The sequence below is a fragment of the Prenolepis imparis genome, unplaced genomic scaffold, assembly GCF_030444845.1.
Source record: "Prenolepis imparis isolate NDT839.2.m4 unplaced genomic scaffold, iyPreImpa1.0 SCAF_1, whole genome shotgun sequence".
Lineage (NCBI taxonomy): Eukaryota > Metazoa > Arthropoda > Insecta > Hymenoptera > Formicidae > Prenolepis > Prenolepis imparis.
Window position 1 is genome coordinate 5,068,916 of NW_028141159.1, and position 18,472 is coordinate 5,087,387.

Here is an 18,472-nt window from a genome sequence, read left to right on the forward strand (position 1 = left end):
GACATAATTAATTTGTAAAAAAATATGAAAGTTTTTATATTAAAAAGAATATTGCATTAACGATGATATTTGCAATAATGCTATATTAGAATCATTTTAAGAATAATTAAAGAAAAATAATTTAAAGTATAATTAAATAATATAATAAGATATATATGACATAGATATATGATGTATGTATATATATATATATATTTAAATAATTATAATTTAATATATATAATTTATGCAGTCTAAAATATATATAAAAAAAAAATTTTATGAGTTAGGTTTGAGCACCAGAGATTTTAAAATTTACTGAAACTTTAACAATACTTTGTCGATACATGACCATACTTTGAAAAGTTTAATCGACGCATAACGATGAAAAATATATAACACAGATGGCATTACTTAAGTTTCAATGTTTTTGGCGCACATTATTTTACGCGTTGTTTGCCTCTTCACAGAACCAATAAAACAATCTTATTTTCGAATTTTGTATCATTGTATCATTTAATGTTTTCTCCAGTTTGTATTAGTGCGGAACAAAAATTCACGATGACATAACATTCAAAATATATCGAGAGTTTTGCCATTCTTCGATTTATTTCGACATTTCGGAATATTTAATCATCTTTTTTTCGCCGAATAAGAAGTTTTTGATTGTCAAAACCAGATAAAATGAATATAGTATGTGTGATTTGCAGCGAATTACTGGTACCGTCCGATGATGTTTTTCACACACCATGTGGACATATTTTCCACTTTGGATGTTTAATACAATGGCTTGAAAGGTAATTTTCTGATGTCATCAAATCAAAAAGATTTTATACGCTTGTAGTCTTTGATCCTTTCCTCCCTTCCTTCTTGCCTTATTAAATGAAATATTTATTCTAGTCTTGAAAATTTATGTGTGTATTATATATTTAAAGGATTTATATATGTAGCGAATCTTATTAGAAAAATTTTCTTAAAGATCAAGGACTTGCCCACAATGCCGGGAAAGAACAACTGAGAACAAAATACACAGGATATATTTCAATTTCTCAAACAATGATAACATCGAAGAAGATTCCACATCTCTGCAGCAGAAAATTGATAATCTAACTCTTCAGCTGCAGTTGAAGAGCCAAAATATTAATAATCTTACAGAAATCAAAGAAAAGTTGGAGAAGCAAACAGCTGGTTTGAGACAAGAAGTTAGACACGTTGAGAGTGAAATAAATGGCAAAAATAGTGCGATTCATGCACTGAAGGAGCAGATCAAGTTTTATAAACTACAATGTCAAGATACGGATACTTATAAGAAAGAAAATGAACAGTTGAAGAAAAATATTCAAAATTTAAAAAGGTATGTTCTTTTTAGAAATAATTTTGTTATAAATTTTAGAAATATATATATATATATCATTTATAAATTTATATTATCCTGCTATTAAAAGTGAATTTTATAGCTTGCAGGCTTTGCTAAATTCTGCTGTGGATGAAGTCGATAATATAATAGCGATGAATCATGACATTGACACGCTTAAGACGTTTATAGCAGCAATGAAAAAGTATTCTATATTTACATATATATGTATTTAATATAGAAACAAGTAATATGGTAATATAATTTAATCAGTTAATGTATTTTTCAGACAAATGGAAACTGATTTTCAGAAAAGGAGAGCACTAAGAGATAAAGTTAAAATTTTAGAACAGAAGTTAACAACAGTTTCTACAAAATGCAAATCTTTGTCAGAGGAACACACTAAACGAAAGTATGTAGCGCTTTTTAAATTAAATAATCTTTTTAGTTTGTCTTCCCTAGATTATATATTGTTATCATTATATCACTATCATTATATTATTATCATTTTTAGAGAACTGGAAGCATATTTAATTATCTGCGAAAGTGAAAAAATAGCCTTACAAAATCAGCTTCTTGATATGCAGGCAAGCGCACGTAAAAATACCTCTAATAAAATATCTGTAGAAAAGCAAGACAGATTGAAAGTACATAAGGACAGTAATTTTGAAGAGAAATTTAATGGGATAACAAATGAAAATGTGGTGACGCTTGATGTTTCTCCAATACCTCAAAAGAATGATACTTTTATTATAGAATCAGTAAGTTAACTGTAACTTGTTTAATTACATTAAAACATTTCGTCGATCACATTATTGTGATTCTTGGAATTAATACTTGTTATAGAATAGCACTGAAACTCCACAAAACATAAAATCACAAGGTTTTTTCTCAATGAAGGATCATGGCCTTAAAAGAGAGAGATCCAATAGTAATTTGAAAGTACCTTCTATTCTTGCAAAAAAATCGAAGTTTAACGCACCAAGTCAAGTAAATAGTTTTTTATTTATATTTAATATAGTTATGTTCATTTTTATACGTTGCATTTGCATATTGTGTATAATTTTTTTTACATATATTTCAGAAAACTACCAGTGGTAGTGGTATGACTTTTGATGGTTTTGGGGGACATGCCAAGTATGATAAATTTCCTAGTCCGATTCCTAGTTCACATGTAAAGAAAATCAAAGAAGATGTGAAGACGAAGAGACCGAAACTTGACACTGGTAATAATCAAAAACTCAGTGATATACTATTGATATAGTGTTTAAATATAATATGTGCCTAAATTGTGTGGTACCTAAATTGTAAGAGTAATATAAATTATAAGAAATCTAGAGACAAATATTTTGAAACGACATACTGTTTGAAATTGCAATTGACTATTAAAAAAAGAAACGCAGGCGGAATAAAATCGTATTTTTAAATTTTTTTATTCAAAATTTTTAATTGTACTTTTATATGAAATTTAATTTTATAAAACGAATTTTTTTTATCATTGATAAACGCTACATAAAACTATGAATTTATCATATTATTTAATTTATTATGTTATATGACAAAAGAAGTGCGAGAAGTAAGATTTTAAAGTGGCTTTTACTATTAATTATTGCTAGTTTCTAATCATTTAAATGTTTTCTCAATTAATGTATGTTCAAATTATAAATACAATATTCTTGAAAGAAACAAAACAATTCTTTGATAGAATCTACATAAAATATAAATTACTTTATTATTGTTATAACAGAAAATATAAATATGTATGTATTATCAGAATCTAATTTTTATAATCTGTTTCATGTGTTCTACTACAGAGAATGTGAATATTTACTGCGAGCTTTCTGGTTTTTCTTCTTTGAGGCAAATATAAACGTTCTTTAGATAAGATTGCATCCTATTTCTCAAGGTACCTGCAGTAGTACGTCAAGTATAAAGTACAACCCGTCTTACTTCAAATACCACAAGAGAAAGATCGACGCTGTATTTTCTCGAGCTTTCACTTTCGCGACGATTTACAATCATTCGTGTTGCATCGCTTACAAGCGTTAACTGTGATATATTAAGTTACAGCAAAAGCTTCAAGAGTTGAAAGATTTAAAAAATAAAAAAAGAAATAAGATTAATAAAATATAATAGAAATTATAATATAAAAAATTATAAAATCTAGATTTATTGTAAAATGTGATAATAGAAATTAATCGTAATTGATCTAGCAGCAATAAATTATGCATAAATTGTGGATCAGGCATTAATTATAATCGTAAAGTATAATAAAAGTTTAAATTATATTAAATCATGAATTAAAATTAAATAAAAATTTATTTATAAAATAATTTTTTTCTATTTCTTGCAATATTTGAAAAAAAACAAGTGTTATTGAAGAAATTGTAAATTGTTATAATCGGTGTTTCATTGCGATCTTGCAAAAAAATAGGTGAATCAAAAAGAATTGATAGGAATCTTTCGAATGAAATCGAAAGAGAAAAAAAGAAAGTAAATTGTATTAAGAGGATTAATTCTTCTTCTCTATTTCCCCTTATTAAGAGAAACTCGTATCATCTTGAAGAGGAGAAAAATACTACTAAAAAATAAAAATATTTGATTTCAATACTAGAATATATAAAAATAAGTTTGCTTTTTTCGTTAGAAAGGATAGGAAAGAAATTAACGATATTTTAAAAGTAATTTCCGGTTTTAAATATTGCGCGAGTACAATTTTGCAGAATTAATTTCACTTCACAGAAGGTAGTTCCTTTCAATTCACCTATTTTCTGCCGCGGAATCAACAACCGCCACCGGAAATTTGTTGCAAAACAGAAAGCGGCTTTCGGCAAAAGGATTAATCGCTTCTCGATTCCGTCCTTTGTCGAGAACGCACAGCAGGAATGCACAACCGACCATTCGCGCTGCGTTCTCCGCACATTGCCGATCGATTCGGGCCTGTCTACGCTCATCCGAGCCCGTCAGTTTCTGGATCGTTTCGATTAGATATTAGATCGTCGAGAGAGAGTTGATTGTCGTCGTCAAAATATAAAAATAAAGATAATCAGTGATGGTCGTTGTTTGCGTTCATGTATTCGAAACAACGAAATGCGTCTTGCAATGTTTTGATGGGTATAAATAAGTTGATACATTAAAGATAAAGTTAAATGAGACATGGAATGACAAGAAAAATCTGTTGTAATTTGTATGAAAAATATTTGTATATAGTATAGTATTTCTTGATATTAATTTGGACTTTGTTTTTAATAAATGTAAATCATAATATCTTTATAATTATTTTATATTAATCAGACACTGCATATAATGATCTAGACTGTTTAAATAGAATTGTATATAAAATACAATTCTTATATATATATATATTCGGAATTTTACAAATATGAGATTAATCATATATATTATATATTGAACAGTACGATTTATTTATTAAAATAAATAATTTTATTTATTTAATAAAAACGAGAATTCTTAATACTTTTATTTGCTGGCATATATTTTTTAGTTTTTTAAAGAAAATTATGTAATTGATTGTTTTAATGAAAAAGTTAACATATAATTTCTTAACTCCTTTTTCTGAATTGTGCTCTAGTTAATTTTTGGTGATTAATACATATACAGATATAATGTTATATATATATATGTATATAGATGCAATACACTCACCGATACGATGCGCAACAGCGGAGCTCTATAGCGTGGATCTATAACATATATAAAAAATACAAATTTTATATATTTATATAATATTAATTTAATTTATATAAATTTGGTTGAATTATAATCCGCTTACCGCATGATTGCTCCGCCGTTGCCTGATGCCTCCCCGACCCTCCTCTTCTTCTTCCTCTTTTCTTCGTACTTGTAGCTTCTTTTTGGCACTTACACAGCACACGCTCGCGAAAACACGATTAATTACGACAACATACGCGCATTTATTAAGAAAGTAAAATAATCGCACTTTGAGCGGCACACTCCTCTGACCGTTAATCGTACGCGATTCTTATATTTATACGTTACTTCTGATCTTAATCGCGCGATAATATTTTGTGCGGAACTCCCGACATTCGTACGTCACTCCATACGGCACTCCCGCTTTTAATCGTAATACGTATATTTTATGCGCTTTTGCTAATTATATGCGACGCATATTTAAGAGAACAGTACGCGACAATTATAATTAAACGATCCGCGCGACGCGTTGCACGAAATTTACGCGGAAGGTCGTCGCAATGATGCCAACTGTCACAAAGTATGCAGGAAGTCGCCGTAGTGATGCCAACTGTCTAATTAGAAATTATCAGTCTTTCGCGAATAATCGATCATTGAAAAGATCGATTAACCTAGAGCGCCTGCGTGACGAATAATATATCTTGGGTGCTTTCGCGAAAGATCAAAATGATCCAGATTAAAATGAACCGTGCGTTGTGATTGGCCAAATCTGAAATTTCATTGAATAAAGTTACAATGAGAGTCAATCTCAATGAAATTTTATTCAATGAAATTTCAGATTTGACCAATCACAACGCACGGAATACACGGATCATTTTGATCTTTCGCGAAAGCACCCCTTGATCGACCAATCAGAAGAAAGACAAATATTTTCCTCTTGCTTCAGAACAACTTTTTTTTAATCGGTAATATATAGGCCATTGCACGTACAAAAATTTTAGTCGTAATAGTAAGGCTGTAAGCAAATCGTCCAATCATAGTCAAGCATTCTTATTACGTTATGATAATTCTTCTCTATGATTGGACGATTTGCTTAGGGTGCCGTCACATGGGGCGTAACTTGCGTAAGCGTAACCAGCGGATCGCCAATCACCGAGTTATTCCGATAGAGCTCGACGAAGGGCTCTATCGGAATAACTCGGTGATTGGCGATCCGCTGGTTACGCTTACGCAAGTTACGCCCCATGTGACGGCACCCTTACAGCTTTACGATTACGACTAAAATTTGTGTACGTGCAATGGCCTTAAGTGTCTTTATCTGTTTCGACAAAACTGTAATGACTCTAATTTTATTCGATTTCACTCTGTTTTTGAGTTTCTCTTATATATACATATTCTGTATTCCTATATATTTTTCTATGCATAATGCGGGGTCTACAATGGAGTCGTAAAGTCATAAGTCGTAAGAAATTAATCAATCACAGTCGATTATTCTCCTCACATTCAACTGTGATTGGTCAATTTCTTACAACTTACAACTTTATGACTCTATTGTAGACCCCGCATTATCAACCGTCGCCGGCAACACATCCGTCGCGTTAGCCTTTAGTTTACCTCGCTCAAAAACACAAACATTCACACACGAATAGCTCGATTCTTGAATTCATTCGCAAGAGAAACGTATGTAATGCGCAAGTTTGGCTCTTAGGCCGGTATTCATAGTCGGTTCTTAGGGTGCCGTCACATGGGGCGTAACTTGCGTAAGCGTAACCAGCGGATCGCCAATCACCGAATTATTCCGATAGAGCCCTTCGTCGAGTTCTATCGGAATAACTCGGTGATTGGCGATCCGCTGGTTACGCTTACGCAAGTTACGCCCCATGTGACGGCACCCTAATATTTAAGACTGTCTTAAGTACAATCTTAAGATGTGATTAACCAATCACAGAGCCGTATTTGCATCTTAAGACATTACTTAAGACGGTCTTCAAATGAGAACGGACTATGAATACCGGCCTTACAGAAAAGGTTCAAGTTGATTGGCTAAAAGCCATGCGATAGCCAATCAACTTGCAACTTTTCTGTAAGAGCCGAATTTGCGTATACGTTTCTCTTGCGAATGAATTCAAGAATCAAGTCCCAGTTCCTTACAAATCACTCCAGTTTCTGATAATCAACTATCATAATACGAAACATTATCCGATCAACAATCTTGTCCCGATTAAAAAGAAACTTTTGTGTAGCAAGAGGAAAATATTTTTTCTTTCTTCTGATTGGTCGATCAAATAAATATTATTCGAAGCGCTTGTCACGGGCGCTCTATGTTAATCGATCTTTTCAACGATCGATTAATCGCGAAAGACTGATCATTTCTTATTAGACGGTTGGCATCACTGCGGCAACATCCCGTGTTTTCCTGCGACGCGCCGCGCGGATCCTAGCTTCGTTTAATTATAATTGTCGCGTGCTGTTCTCTCAAATATGTGCCGCATATAATTAAGCGTATAAAATATGAGTACGATTAAAATCGAGAGTGCCGTATGAAGTCAGGTACGAATGTCGGGAGTTCCGCACCAAGTATCGCGCAATTAAGATCGGAAGTACCGTATAAAGAGTAAGGTTATAACACACAGTCGTGAGTGTCGTTCAAATTGTCGTGCGATTTTATTTTGTTGATTAATGCGTGCGCGTGTCGTAATTAATCGCGTTTTCGCGAGCGTGTATTGTGTAAGTACATAAAGACTCGGCATATAAAGTATACGAGTAAAAGAGAAGGAGGCCCGGGGAGGCATCGGGCAACGGCGAAGCAACCTTGTCGTAAGTAGATTATAACTTATTTCATTTATTATTTATGACTTGTAAAATTATAATAATTATTCGTTTATCGTCGCGATAACGATTCATTTGACATAAATGTATAATGTAATGCATAGGATGGATTTTGGATATTTTCAAAACTTTTAATAACTTTTTAATTATTTTTTTAAATAAATAAATTATTATAAAATTCTCATAATAATATATACAACTTTTTATATGAAATTTACATTTTATCATATTTTATATATATTTAGATCTCATCTCTATTCGATGAAATATAATTTATATATAATTTACATAGTTTATTCGATTAATCGCGAAAGACTATACATTATAAATATTTTTACAGGTGGCATCACTGCGTCGCGTATAATTAACGAAAAAGCGGGAGTGTCATATGAAGTCAGGTACGAATGTCGCGAATTCCGCACAAAGTATCGCGTGATTAAAATCGGATGTGCCGTATATAGAGTCGCGTACGATTAACGTCGGGAGTGTCGTTCAAATTGTCGTGCGATTATTTTATTTTGCTAATTAATCACGCGCGCACGTGATCGTATTTTCGCGAGCGTGTACTGTGGAAGTATCAAAAAGACGCTATAAGTATGAACAGAAGAAGAAGAGAAAGAGGAGGGCCTGGGAAGGCATCGGGCACTGGCGGAGCAATCATGCGGTAAGCAGATTATAATTAAAACAATTTTTATATGAATTAATATTATATAAATATATAAATAAATATATATATAATTATATATTTATTTATATATTTATATAATAAAATTATATAATTTATATATAATAAATATAAATTTATTACTTAAATTTTTATTAAAATAAAGTTGAAAATAAGTTAATATTAAGAATAAATTTGGAATAAAATGAAAAAATATTATTTGAGAAAAAAATAAATATGATTATTTCAGATAATTTACAGAAAAATAAAATTTTACATTAAACTTTATTATAATTAGATTATTAATAATAAAACATTTTATTATATATATATGTAAATAATTTTGATATTGTTATACAATTTATACTTATTTAACTTTTTAAAAATTAAATTTTATTATATTTTATATAAATTTAGTTTTAAAAAAATAATTAAAAAGTTTAATAATTTTTATGATGTAATTTTATTAAATATATTTTACGATAGGAATAAAAGTTTAATTACGCATTATTGACTTTTCCAAATATTAATTATTTTGAAAACTATTTTGCATATATATAATTTGTGTTTTTTATATGTTATAGATCAACGCTTTGTACTATGCAGCTTCGTTGTTGCGCATTGTATCGGTGAGTGTATTGCATATATACATATATCTGTATATGTATTAATCACCAAAAATTAATTAGAGCGCAGTTTAGAAAATAGAGTTTTAAGAAATAGAGTTTTAAGAAATTTTAACTTTTATATAAAAAAAATTTAAGAAATTATATGTTAACTTTTTCATTAAAACAATGAATTACATAATTTTCTTTAAAGAATCTAAAAAATATATGCGAGCAAATAAAAGTATTAAAAATTCTCATTTTTTTGGTTCATGCGTACATTTATATATTCATAAACATGATAAAAATTTTTTGGCGATTATTTTTGTGTTATATATATTAAAATTAAAATATATACAAATATAGGGCACAATAAAAAGAATAAGAAACGAAATAAAAAATGGAATAGAGAACAAAAAACAGAAACAGGAAATAGGGAACAGTTTAATATAAAACATATGAAATGTAATTTAGTAACACAGAATAGAGAAATTTCATCACGTCACCTTAGTAATATTTCTCTGTTCCTCTATTTTGTGTTACTAAATTATATTTCATATGTTTTATATTGAACTGTTCCCTATTCTCTGTTCTCGTTTTCTGTTCTTCATTTCCTGTTTCTTATTTCTTTTATTGTGCGCAGCCCCTAATTGATAGGCAGATCTGAAGAAGAATTTAAACGATCTTGATTAACATGAAATCGACTGTTATTACGCAAATGTTCGACGACAATTTTTATAATTTACTAGAACAACACAAGCGCGCGTCATTCCTCAATTTTGTATAAAAAAGTAAAATATTTTTATATAAAGTTAGTTTAAATTTGATCAATATTTTTTGACAGAAATCAGCTGATTATAGTTAATTGGCTAATTAAATTTTAAAATAAAAATATGTTATAAAAATTAAAATAGTAATGTTATAAATAATATATTATAATACTTTAAACTTGAAAAATATTTTTTGACAGAAATTAGTTGAATATTGTCAAAAAATATTAATCGAGTTTAAAGTACTGTAAGATTTTATTTAAAACATTATTATTTTATAATTTTTATTATACATACTATTATTTTAAAATTTAATTAACAAATTAACGTTTTAATCAACTAATTTTTTTAAAAAAGTATTAATGAAGTATTAATTTGCTAATTACATGTAAAAATAATAATAAGTTATAAAAATTAAAATAGTAACATGTTGTAAATATGTTATAATGCCTTATCTGCGATTAATATTTTTTGACAGAAATCAGCTGATAACTGTCATTAATCGAGTTTAAGGAATTATAACATATTATTTAAAACACATTATTATTTTAATTTTTATAACATATTCCGATTTTAATAATTAATTAGCAAATTAACACTTTATTAATATTTTAATATTCGCGATGACAACGTGTAGATTTTTAATTTTTTTAAACGAGCAAAATATACATCACTTATATATTTCGATAGTACATTGCTCGCAGATTATTTTTATATCATAATCATACGAGCGAACGAATTATTTTATTTAATATACGAATGATAAATATACGTTGTACAAGATCCGCGGCTACAAAGTATCGATATTTAATCGATTTTATTATTTTAAATAGAGCCAAAAATTCATTGCTTATATACTTCTGTAGTACATTATTTGTAGATTATTTTTATATCGTAAACATACGAGCGTACAAATTTTATTTAATATACGTAATGTAAGTATGCGCCGTATATAGGGTCCGCGACTACAAAGTATCTGCGGAAAGTTGTAGTTGCGGACCCAATACGGCGCATACTTATATTTCGTTTATTAAATAAAAGAATTTATACGTTTATAATGTTTAGAATATAAAAATAATTTGCAAACATTTTACTATCGAAATATACAAGCCAGGAATTTTTGGCTTTTTTAAAATTTTACATATCGATATTTTGTAGCCGCAGACCCTATACGGCACATACTTAAGTATATTTCGTTTATTAAATAAAAGAATTTGTACGTTTATTGTATGTTTATAATATAAAAATAATTTGCAAGCAATGTACTATCGAAATATACAAGCAATGAATTTTTGGCTCTTTTTAAAATATTAAATATCGGTACTTTGTAGCCGCGGACCCTATGCGGCGCAAACTTATATTATTTATATCAAATAAAAAATTTTATACGCTCGTATGTGTTTGGTATAAAAATAATCTGCAAATAATATATCATCAAAATCTATAAGCGATGAATTTTTGGTTTTTTAAAATATTTAGTATCGATACTTCGTTGCGCGCGCGCGCCGTGAACTTTATACAGCGCAGACTTATATTACGTATATTAATTAAAAGAATTTCCAGGCTCATCTGTTTCGTATAAGAATAATCTGCAAATAATTTACTATCAAAATATACAAGCGATAAATTTTAGGCTTTTTTAAAAATATTAAATATCTATACTTTTTAGCCATGGACTTTATACAATGCAGACTTATAATGTATATTAAATAATAAAATTGATACGCTGGTATGTTTATGATATAAAAATCTGCAAATAATATACTATCAAAATATACAAGCGATAAATTTTTGGCTCTTTTTAAAATATCCTTTTAAAGTATCGATACTTTGTAGCTGCAAAGTATCGATACTGTATAATTTAAAAGGAACCAAAAATTTATCGTCTTTATATGTATTTCAATAATACATTGTTTGCATATTATTTTTCTATCGTAAACATACAAGCGTACAAATTTTTTTATTTAATATACGTAATATAAGTTTGCCTTGTATAGGTCCCGCGGCTAAAAAATATCGATATTTAATATTTTAAAAGGAGCCAAAAATTCATTGCTTGTATATTTCGATAGTACATTGTTTGTAGATTATTTTTATATCGTAAATATACGAGAGTACAAATTCTTTGATTAAACATACAAAATATAAGTCTGCGCAGTTTATGACCTGCGGCTACAAATTATCGAAATTTTAAATTTTTAAAGAAGCCAAAATTTCATTACTTGTATATTTCGATGGTACATTGCTTGTAGATTATATTTATATCATAAATCTACAAGCGTACAAATTATTTTATTTAATATACGTAATATAATTCTGCGCTGTATAGGGTCCGCGGCAACAAAGTATCGATATTTAATATTTTAAGGCGAGCCAAAAATTCATCGCTTATATATTTTGATAGTACATTGTTTGCAGAATATTTTGGTACCAAGTAGGCACCAGCGTACGAATTCTTTTATTTAATATACATAATATAAGAATGCGCCGCATAGGGTCCGCGGCGACATAGGCCCATATTCAGGATCTTCTTTTATCGATAAAAGAAGATTCAGCATATGGGTCATTATATCGATATTTAATATTTTAAGACGAGCCAAAAATCCATCGAAATATACGAGCGATGAATTTTTGGATAGCCTTTAAATATCGACACTGAGTCGCCGCGGACATTACGCGATGCATTCTTACATTATGTATATTAAATAAAAAAAAATTGGACGCTGGTGTCTGCTAAGTACCAATATATTCTGCAAACAATGTACTATCGAAATATACAAGAGATGAATTTTTGGCTTGTCTTAAAATATTAAATGTCGACACTATGTCGCCTCGAACTGAATGCGGCGTATATATAAATTATGTATATTAAATAAAAGAATTGGTACGCTGGTTTCTGCTTGATACGAAAATATTCTGCAAACAATGTACTATCAAAATATATAAGCAATGAATTTTTGATTCGCCTCAAAATATTAAAAATCAATACTTTGTTGCCGCGGATCCTAATATGGGGCGCATTTTCATATTACGTATATTATTATATTTAGAGAAGCCAAAAATTTATCGCTTAAATATATCGATAGTACATCGTTTGACGAATATTTTGGTACCACGCAGACACCAGCGTACAAATTTTTTAATTTAATATATATAATATAAAAATGCGCAGTATAGGGTCCACGGCGATATAGTATCGATTTTTAATATTTTAAGGCGAGCCAAAAATTCATTGCTTATATATTTTGATAGTACATGGTTTGCAGAATATTTTGGTATCAAGTAGACATCAGCGTACAAATTCTTTTATTTAATATACATAATATAAGAATGCGCCGAATAGGGTCCGCGGCGAAATAGGCTCATATTCTGGATCTTCTTTTATCAATAAAAGAAGATTCAGTATATGGGCCATTGTGTCGACATTTAATATTTTAAATCGAGCCAAAAATTCATCGAAATATACGAGCGATGAATTTTTGGCTAGCCTTGAAATATAAAATATCGACACTGAGTCGCCGCGGACACTATGCGGCGCATTCTTATATTATGTATATTAAATTAAAAAATTTGGACGCTGGTGTCTGCTAAGTACCAATATATTCTGCAAACAATGTACTATCGAAATATACAAGAGATGAATTTTTGGCTTGTCTTAAAATATTAAATGTCGACACTATGTCGCCTCGAACCCTATGCGGCGCATTTTTATATTATGTACCTATATTAAATAAAAAAAATTGTACGCCGGTGTCTGTGTGGTACCACAATATTCGTCAAACGATGTACTATCGATATATTTAAGCGATAAATTTTTGGCGCGCCTTAAAATATTAAAATTCGATACTTTGTTGCCGCGTACCCTATACTGCGTACACATAAATTATGTATATTAAATGAAAAAATTTGTACGCTGGTGTCTGCTTGTTATCAAAATTTTCTGCAAACAATGTACTATTGAAATATACAAGAGATGAATTTTTGGCTTCTCTAAATATAGTGATATACGTAAAATAAAAATGCGCCCTATAGGATCCGCAGGGACACAATGTCGATTTTTAATATTTTAATACAAGCCAAAAATTCATCTCTTGTATATGTCGATAGTACATTGTTTGTAGAAAATTTTGGTACCAAGCAGACACCAACGTACAAATTTTTTCATTTTATATACATAATTTATGTATGCGCAGTATAAGGTCCGCGACAACAAAATATCGATCTTTAATATTTTAAGGCGAGTTAAAAATTCATTTCTTGTATATTTTGATAGTACATTGTCTGCAGAATTATTTTGGTACCAAGCAGACACCCCAGCGTATACAAATTCTTTTATTCGATATCCTTAAAATAAGAATGCGTCGCATAGGGTCTGACACAACATAGGGTCAAAATATAATATTTTAAGACGAGCCAAAAATTTATCTCCTGTACATTTCTATAGTACATTGTCTGCAGAACATTTTGGTACCAAGCAGACACCAGCGTACAAATTCTTTTATACATACATTCGAGAATCGACTTAACATGCTTTTTTTTAGAAAGGGATATTAATATTTTGATTATTATTTATATAGAATACTTTCGTGAAATTATGTTAAATCAATATTTATAAATTGAAAGGGACAATCTTTTACACAAAACGTATCAAGTCTTTAATTTATGAATGTTTATCTGTCAAGCTTTTTTGGATATACATATTTTGCCTATATCGCGATATTTACGCATATTTCAGAACACTACTATATTATAATACCAAGATTTTTTTAGAAAACGACAGAGTTTTATAATTATATTTTTAGTTGCTGATTCATTGTCCGCGATTATATTTAATGAGCGCGTAGGACAGTGGACTGCAAATATTTGTTGGGACGAAAGTTAGAATTCCGAGCACACAAAAGTCTGTGGATTAAATTGCATTTGCGAGCTTACCGAAAATTTCAAAAGCCCATGCAGCTCGAACGCCCTGGGGACAATTCGCGGAGAAGGCCAAGCAGAGGTCGAGAATGTCCTCAAAGCTCAAATGTCCGTTCCCGACGAAAATACCCGGTATATCGCGTTCCGAAACGGATTGTATTGAAAATATCGCACATATATATGCGTTTTATTATCTCTTGTCTCTTTGAATTAAACAAATTGCATAAATAAATAAAAACCGAATTATTTTTCTTTATCATGTAAAAACTTTCGATTTATACACACAGACTGTCTTCCTCTTTCTTTCATTTGCTTCGAAAAACATATTGCAACATGTAGAAGATGCTTCAAAATACTTAATTTTTGAAAAATCGATTTCAAATTAATTAAAATTATATTGCTATATTGAAATAATAATTTTAATTGAATTTTAATAAGTTTAAAGAGTTATTATTAAAGTTTAATTTTAACGTGCTAATTATTAAAGTCGGTGATTTGGAGAAGACAGTATTTAAAGAACAGTTTGTTTCGTTCGTGTCGCAGTTAATCATCGCTTTGTGCAAATTTCTAACTTGCAGGAAAAAATGCTAACGCTTAAGAAGGATTTATTGCTGTGCGATATACGCGATGTTTACAGAACGAAGATTCACTCTTGCACACTATGATAATCTTGTACTCTTCTTATTATCGAAACTTTGAACATGATTTTTTTTAATTTTAAGCATATACTCTCATTCAGTATTATTTTATAATATATCATATACAAAAAGGGATATGTTATATATATTAAATAATGTGTAAAATTCAGAACTTACTCGAATCTGCGGAAGAATTTTGTCGATCTACTCTGTAGGAAAGCGATGATAAAGATTTCTTTTAAGAACGCCTGGTTCTAAATCGGCGAAAAGTTTATCCTAGAAATCCTAGAAATTATAAATTAATTAAATTAGAATAAAATTAGTTGAAATGTGACAGATGTGTTTGCGAAAGATACACTGAGAAAATTTTTTTTTAGAATTTATTCTGAAAATCATGGTAATCGTGGGACAATATAGAATGGAAAAAATTTTATAAGAATTTCTCTGATTAATATTTATCACAATAAAAATAATATCTATCACAATAAAATATAAAGCATGTTTGATTAATTTTACTAAACTGCATAGTTAAATTAATCAAACATATTTTATATTTTATTGTAATAGACATTATTTTTATTATGATAAATATTAATAAGAAAAATTCTCATAAAATTTTTGACATTAAAATTTTGACAAAACGATTGGCATAAAAGAATTAATGAGATTCTCGATATTTGATGCATATATATAACTTTTATAATGTTTCCCAAGTTGTTCATGGACGTATGCACTTAGACGAAATTACATTTTTTCACTCACTGACGAATTTTACTCTTACTCAAGTATGTCAGCTCGACATATTCGTCGAGGACATCTTCTGAGATAGCGTTCTCATTGGAACCCGAATTACCCATAGATACAGTTTCAATTTAATACGTCGACACACAAAATAGCATCTCCGACCAATCTGATGGACTGTTATCGCATTAACGATAACGAACGTTTTCACTTTGCTATGCGGTTATAAAAAGAAGCTGATATCGGTACTGTCAATTTTATGCGAATGCACTTAATTAGCTTAACAACGCTAGCGTTCATGATTACATTGTAACACAAATTTGACGCGATTGTTCTGTTACCATCTAGATATATTTGTGTAGATCGATAGAATTTTACAGTCGCGCGAGATAAATACTATTAATTCTGAAAAAAAATAAACTAAATTTAATAAAATAATTTATTCATATGATACACATTAATAGATAGTCGATAGTACTCAGGTTTAAATCATTTAATAATAATTTCTTTCATCAAATTTTTGTTACGAACAGATCGCAACATCGTCGTTTTCAAATTAGTCAATAATTATTTTAAAACAAACTATAAAAGAACATACTCTCTTGTTATTTGTTGAATGCCTTATGCACGCGTTGAGTATATACATATTCTTGCTCGTTTGGCTGCTGAATAATAAATAATCTGCGGACGCGATCAATTTCGCGACATTTTAATTAGTTGTTTAACCAGCCGTACGTGTGTTCCGAGTTCTATCACGTCTTGACAAAAGCTATGTGAACCTAGCACCCGACTTTTTAAAAATTAATTTTTTAAAACGGAAAATGATAGCATTTCGTTTATAGTTGTTTGTAGTAACAATAATTTCGTTTGTAGTTTTATCAATAATTAATAAATAAAAAAAATGTTTTAAATGACTCGCACCCGACATTGAAATATCGCAAATCCGCTTGCGCAGTCTTCTTTAGAATCGTTTGTAGTTGTTTGTAGTGATTTTCCTTTCGTTTGTAGTTATAAACAATTGTTTATAACTTTTGAACCGCTCAACTACAAACGAAAGGAAAATCACTACAAACAACTACAAATGATTCTAAAGAAGACTGCGCAAGCGGATTTAAAAAATCTTAAAAATTCGCTCTTGGAATAAACAATTGTTTATAACTTTTGAACCGCTCAATTACAAACGAAAGGAAAATCACTACAAACAACTACAAACGATTCTAAAGAAGACTGCGCAAGCGGATTTGCGATATCTCAAGGTCAGGTGCAAGTCATTTTGAACATTTTTTTATTTATTAATTGATAAAACTACAAACGAAATTATTGTTACTACAAACAACTACAAACAAAATGCTATCATTTTCCGTTTAAAAAATTAATTTTTAAAAAGTCGGGTGTTAGGTTAACATAGCTCACACGACGTATAAAACTCTTACCGTTTGATGTTTGAAATCGGGGAAAAAAAAACAGAAAGTTTTATATCATAACATCATGCATATATGAGCGTTTCGACAAAATTATTTAACAAACTCGCTCGAATGAGTCATATTATAGTTGCATATAATATGCAATATAATATACATATGCAATAATAATGAGAAAGTGATTTTCTCCGAGTCTGTCGATTAATCAGGGATAGAAAGTAGCACTGGTCAGCCGATTTCAGTGATTATCCGTCCGATATAAGCGACAATAGTAACGCGTCCGAACTCTTTTCATCTCTGCACGCTTTTATTCTTCGTTCGAATAATTTCGACAAATATCGCGATAATAGCATTAATAATGTTATCATTTTTCTTACAATTTTTAAAAAATTTTATTTACAAATATTTAAATAATAAACTCTATTGATAAAGTAATAAAATATTATTCGCACGCGACGTATAAAACTCTTACAGTTTGATGTTTGAAATCGGGAGGGAAAAAAACAGAAAGTTTTATATCATATAACATCATGTATATATGAGCGTTTCGACAAAATTATTTAACAAATCTCGCTCGAATGAGTCATATTATATACGCGCATATAATATGCAATATAATGTACATATGCAATAATAATGAGAAAGTGATTTTTTCCGAGTCTGGCGATTAATCAGGGATAGAAAGTAGCACTAGTCAGCCGATTTCAGTGATTATCCGTCCGATATAAGCGACAATAGTAACGCGTCCTAACTCTTTTTATCCCTGCACGCTTTTATTCCTCGTTCGAATAATTTTGACGAATATCGCGATAATAGCATTAATAATGTTATCATTTCTTACAACAATTTTTTTTACAAATATTTAAATAATAAACTCTATTA

The 18,472-nt window shown here is 29.6% G+C and overlaps 2 protein-coding genes across 2 annotated transcripts; one reads left to right on the top strand and one right to left on the bottom strand.

Annotated features, from left to right (window-relative positions):
* Positions 1–339: 339 nt before the first annotated feature.
* On the top strand, positions 340–3,465 carry Nopo (TRAF interacting protein no poles). The gene is made up of 8 exons (XM_083050717.1): positions 340–776; positions 959–1,333; positions 1,437–1,538; positions 1,623–1,745; positions 1,848–2,094; positions 2,180–2,323; positions 2,418–2,559; positions 3,148–3,465. Exons 1-8 carry the CDS (start codon positions 664–666, stop codon positions 3,201–3,203), a joined length of 1,302 nt encoding a protein of 433 aa, XP_082906843.1. The 5' UTR covers positions 340–663; the 3' UTR covers positions 3,204–3,465.
* A 628-nt stretch (positions 3,466–4,093) lies between these two features.
* LOC145944533 (calcium and integrin-binding protein 1) lies at positions 4,094–16,285 on the bottom strand. Its single transcript, XM_083052917.1, is given in 6 exon segments — positions 4,094–4,321; positions 4,323–4,363; positions 14,806–14,898; positions 14,901–14,954; positions 15,611–15,704; positions 16,187–16,285. Coding segments are annotated over 6 exon segments (609 nt in total).
* Positions 16,286–18,472: the final 2,187 nt, after the last annotated feature.

Excerpts from the sequence above, each read along its gene's own strand:
- Nopo (XM_083050717.1), top strand. The coding sequence starts at position 664 with ATGAATATAGTATGTGTGATTTGCAGCGAATTACTGGTACCGTCCGAT. Across the intron at positions 777-958 it reads TTAATACAATGGCTTGAAAG|ATCAAGGACTTGCCCACAAT; the intron begins GTAATTTTCTGA and ends ATTTTCTTAAAG. Across the intron at positions 2,095-2,179 it reads ATACTTTTATTATAGAATCA|AATAGCACTGAAACTCCACA; the intron begins GTAAGTTAACTG and ends TACTTGTTATAG.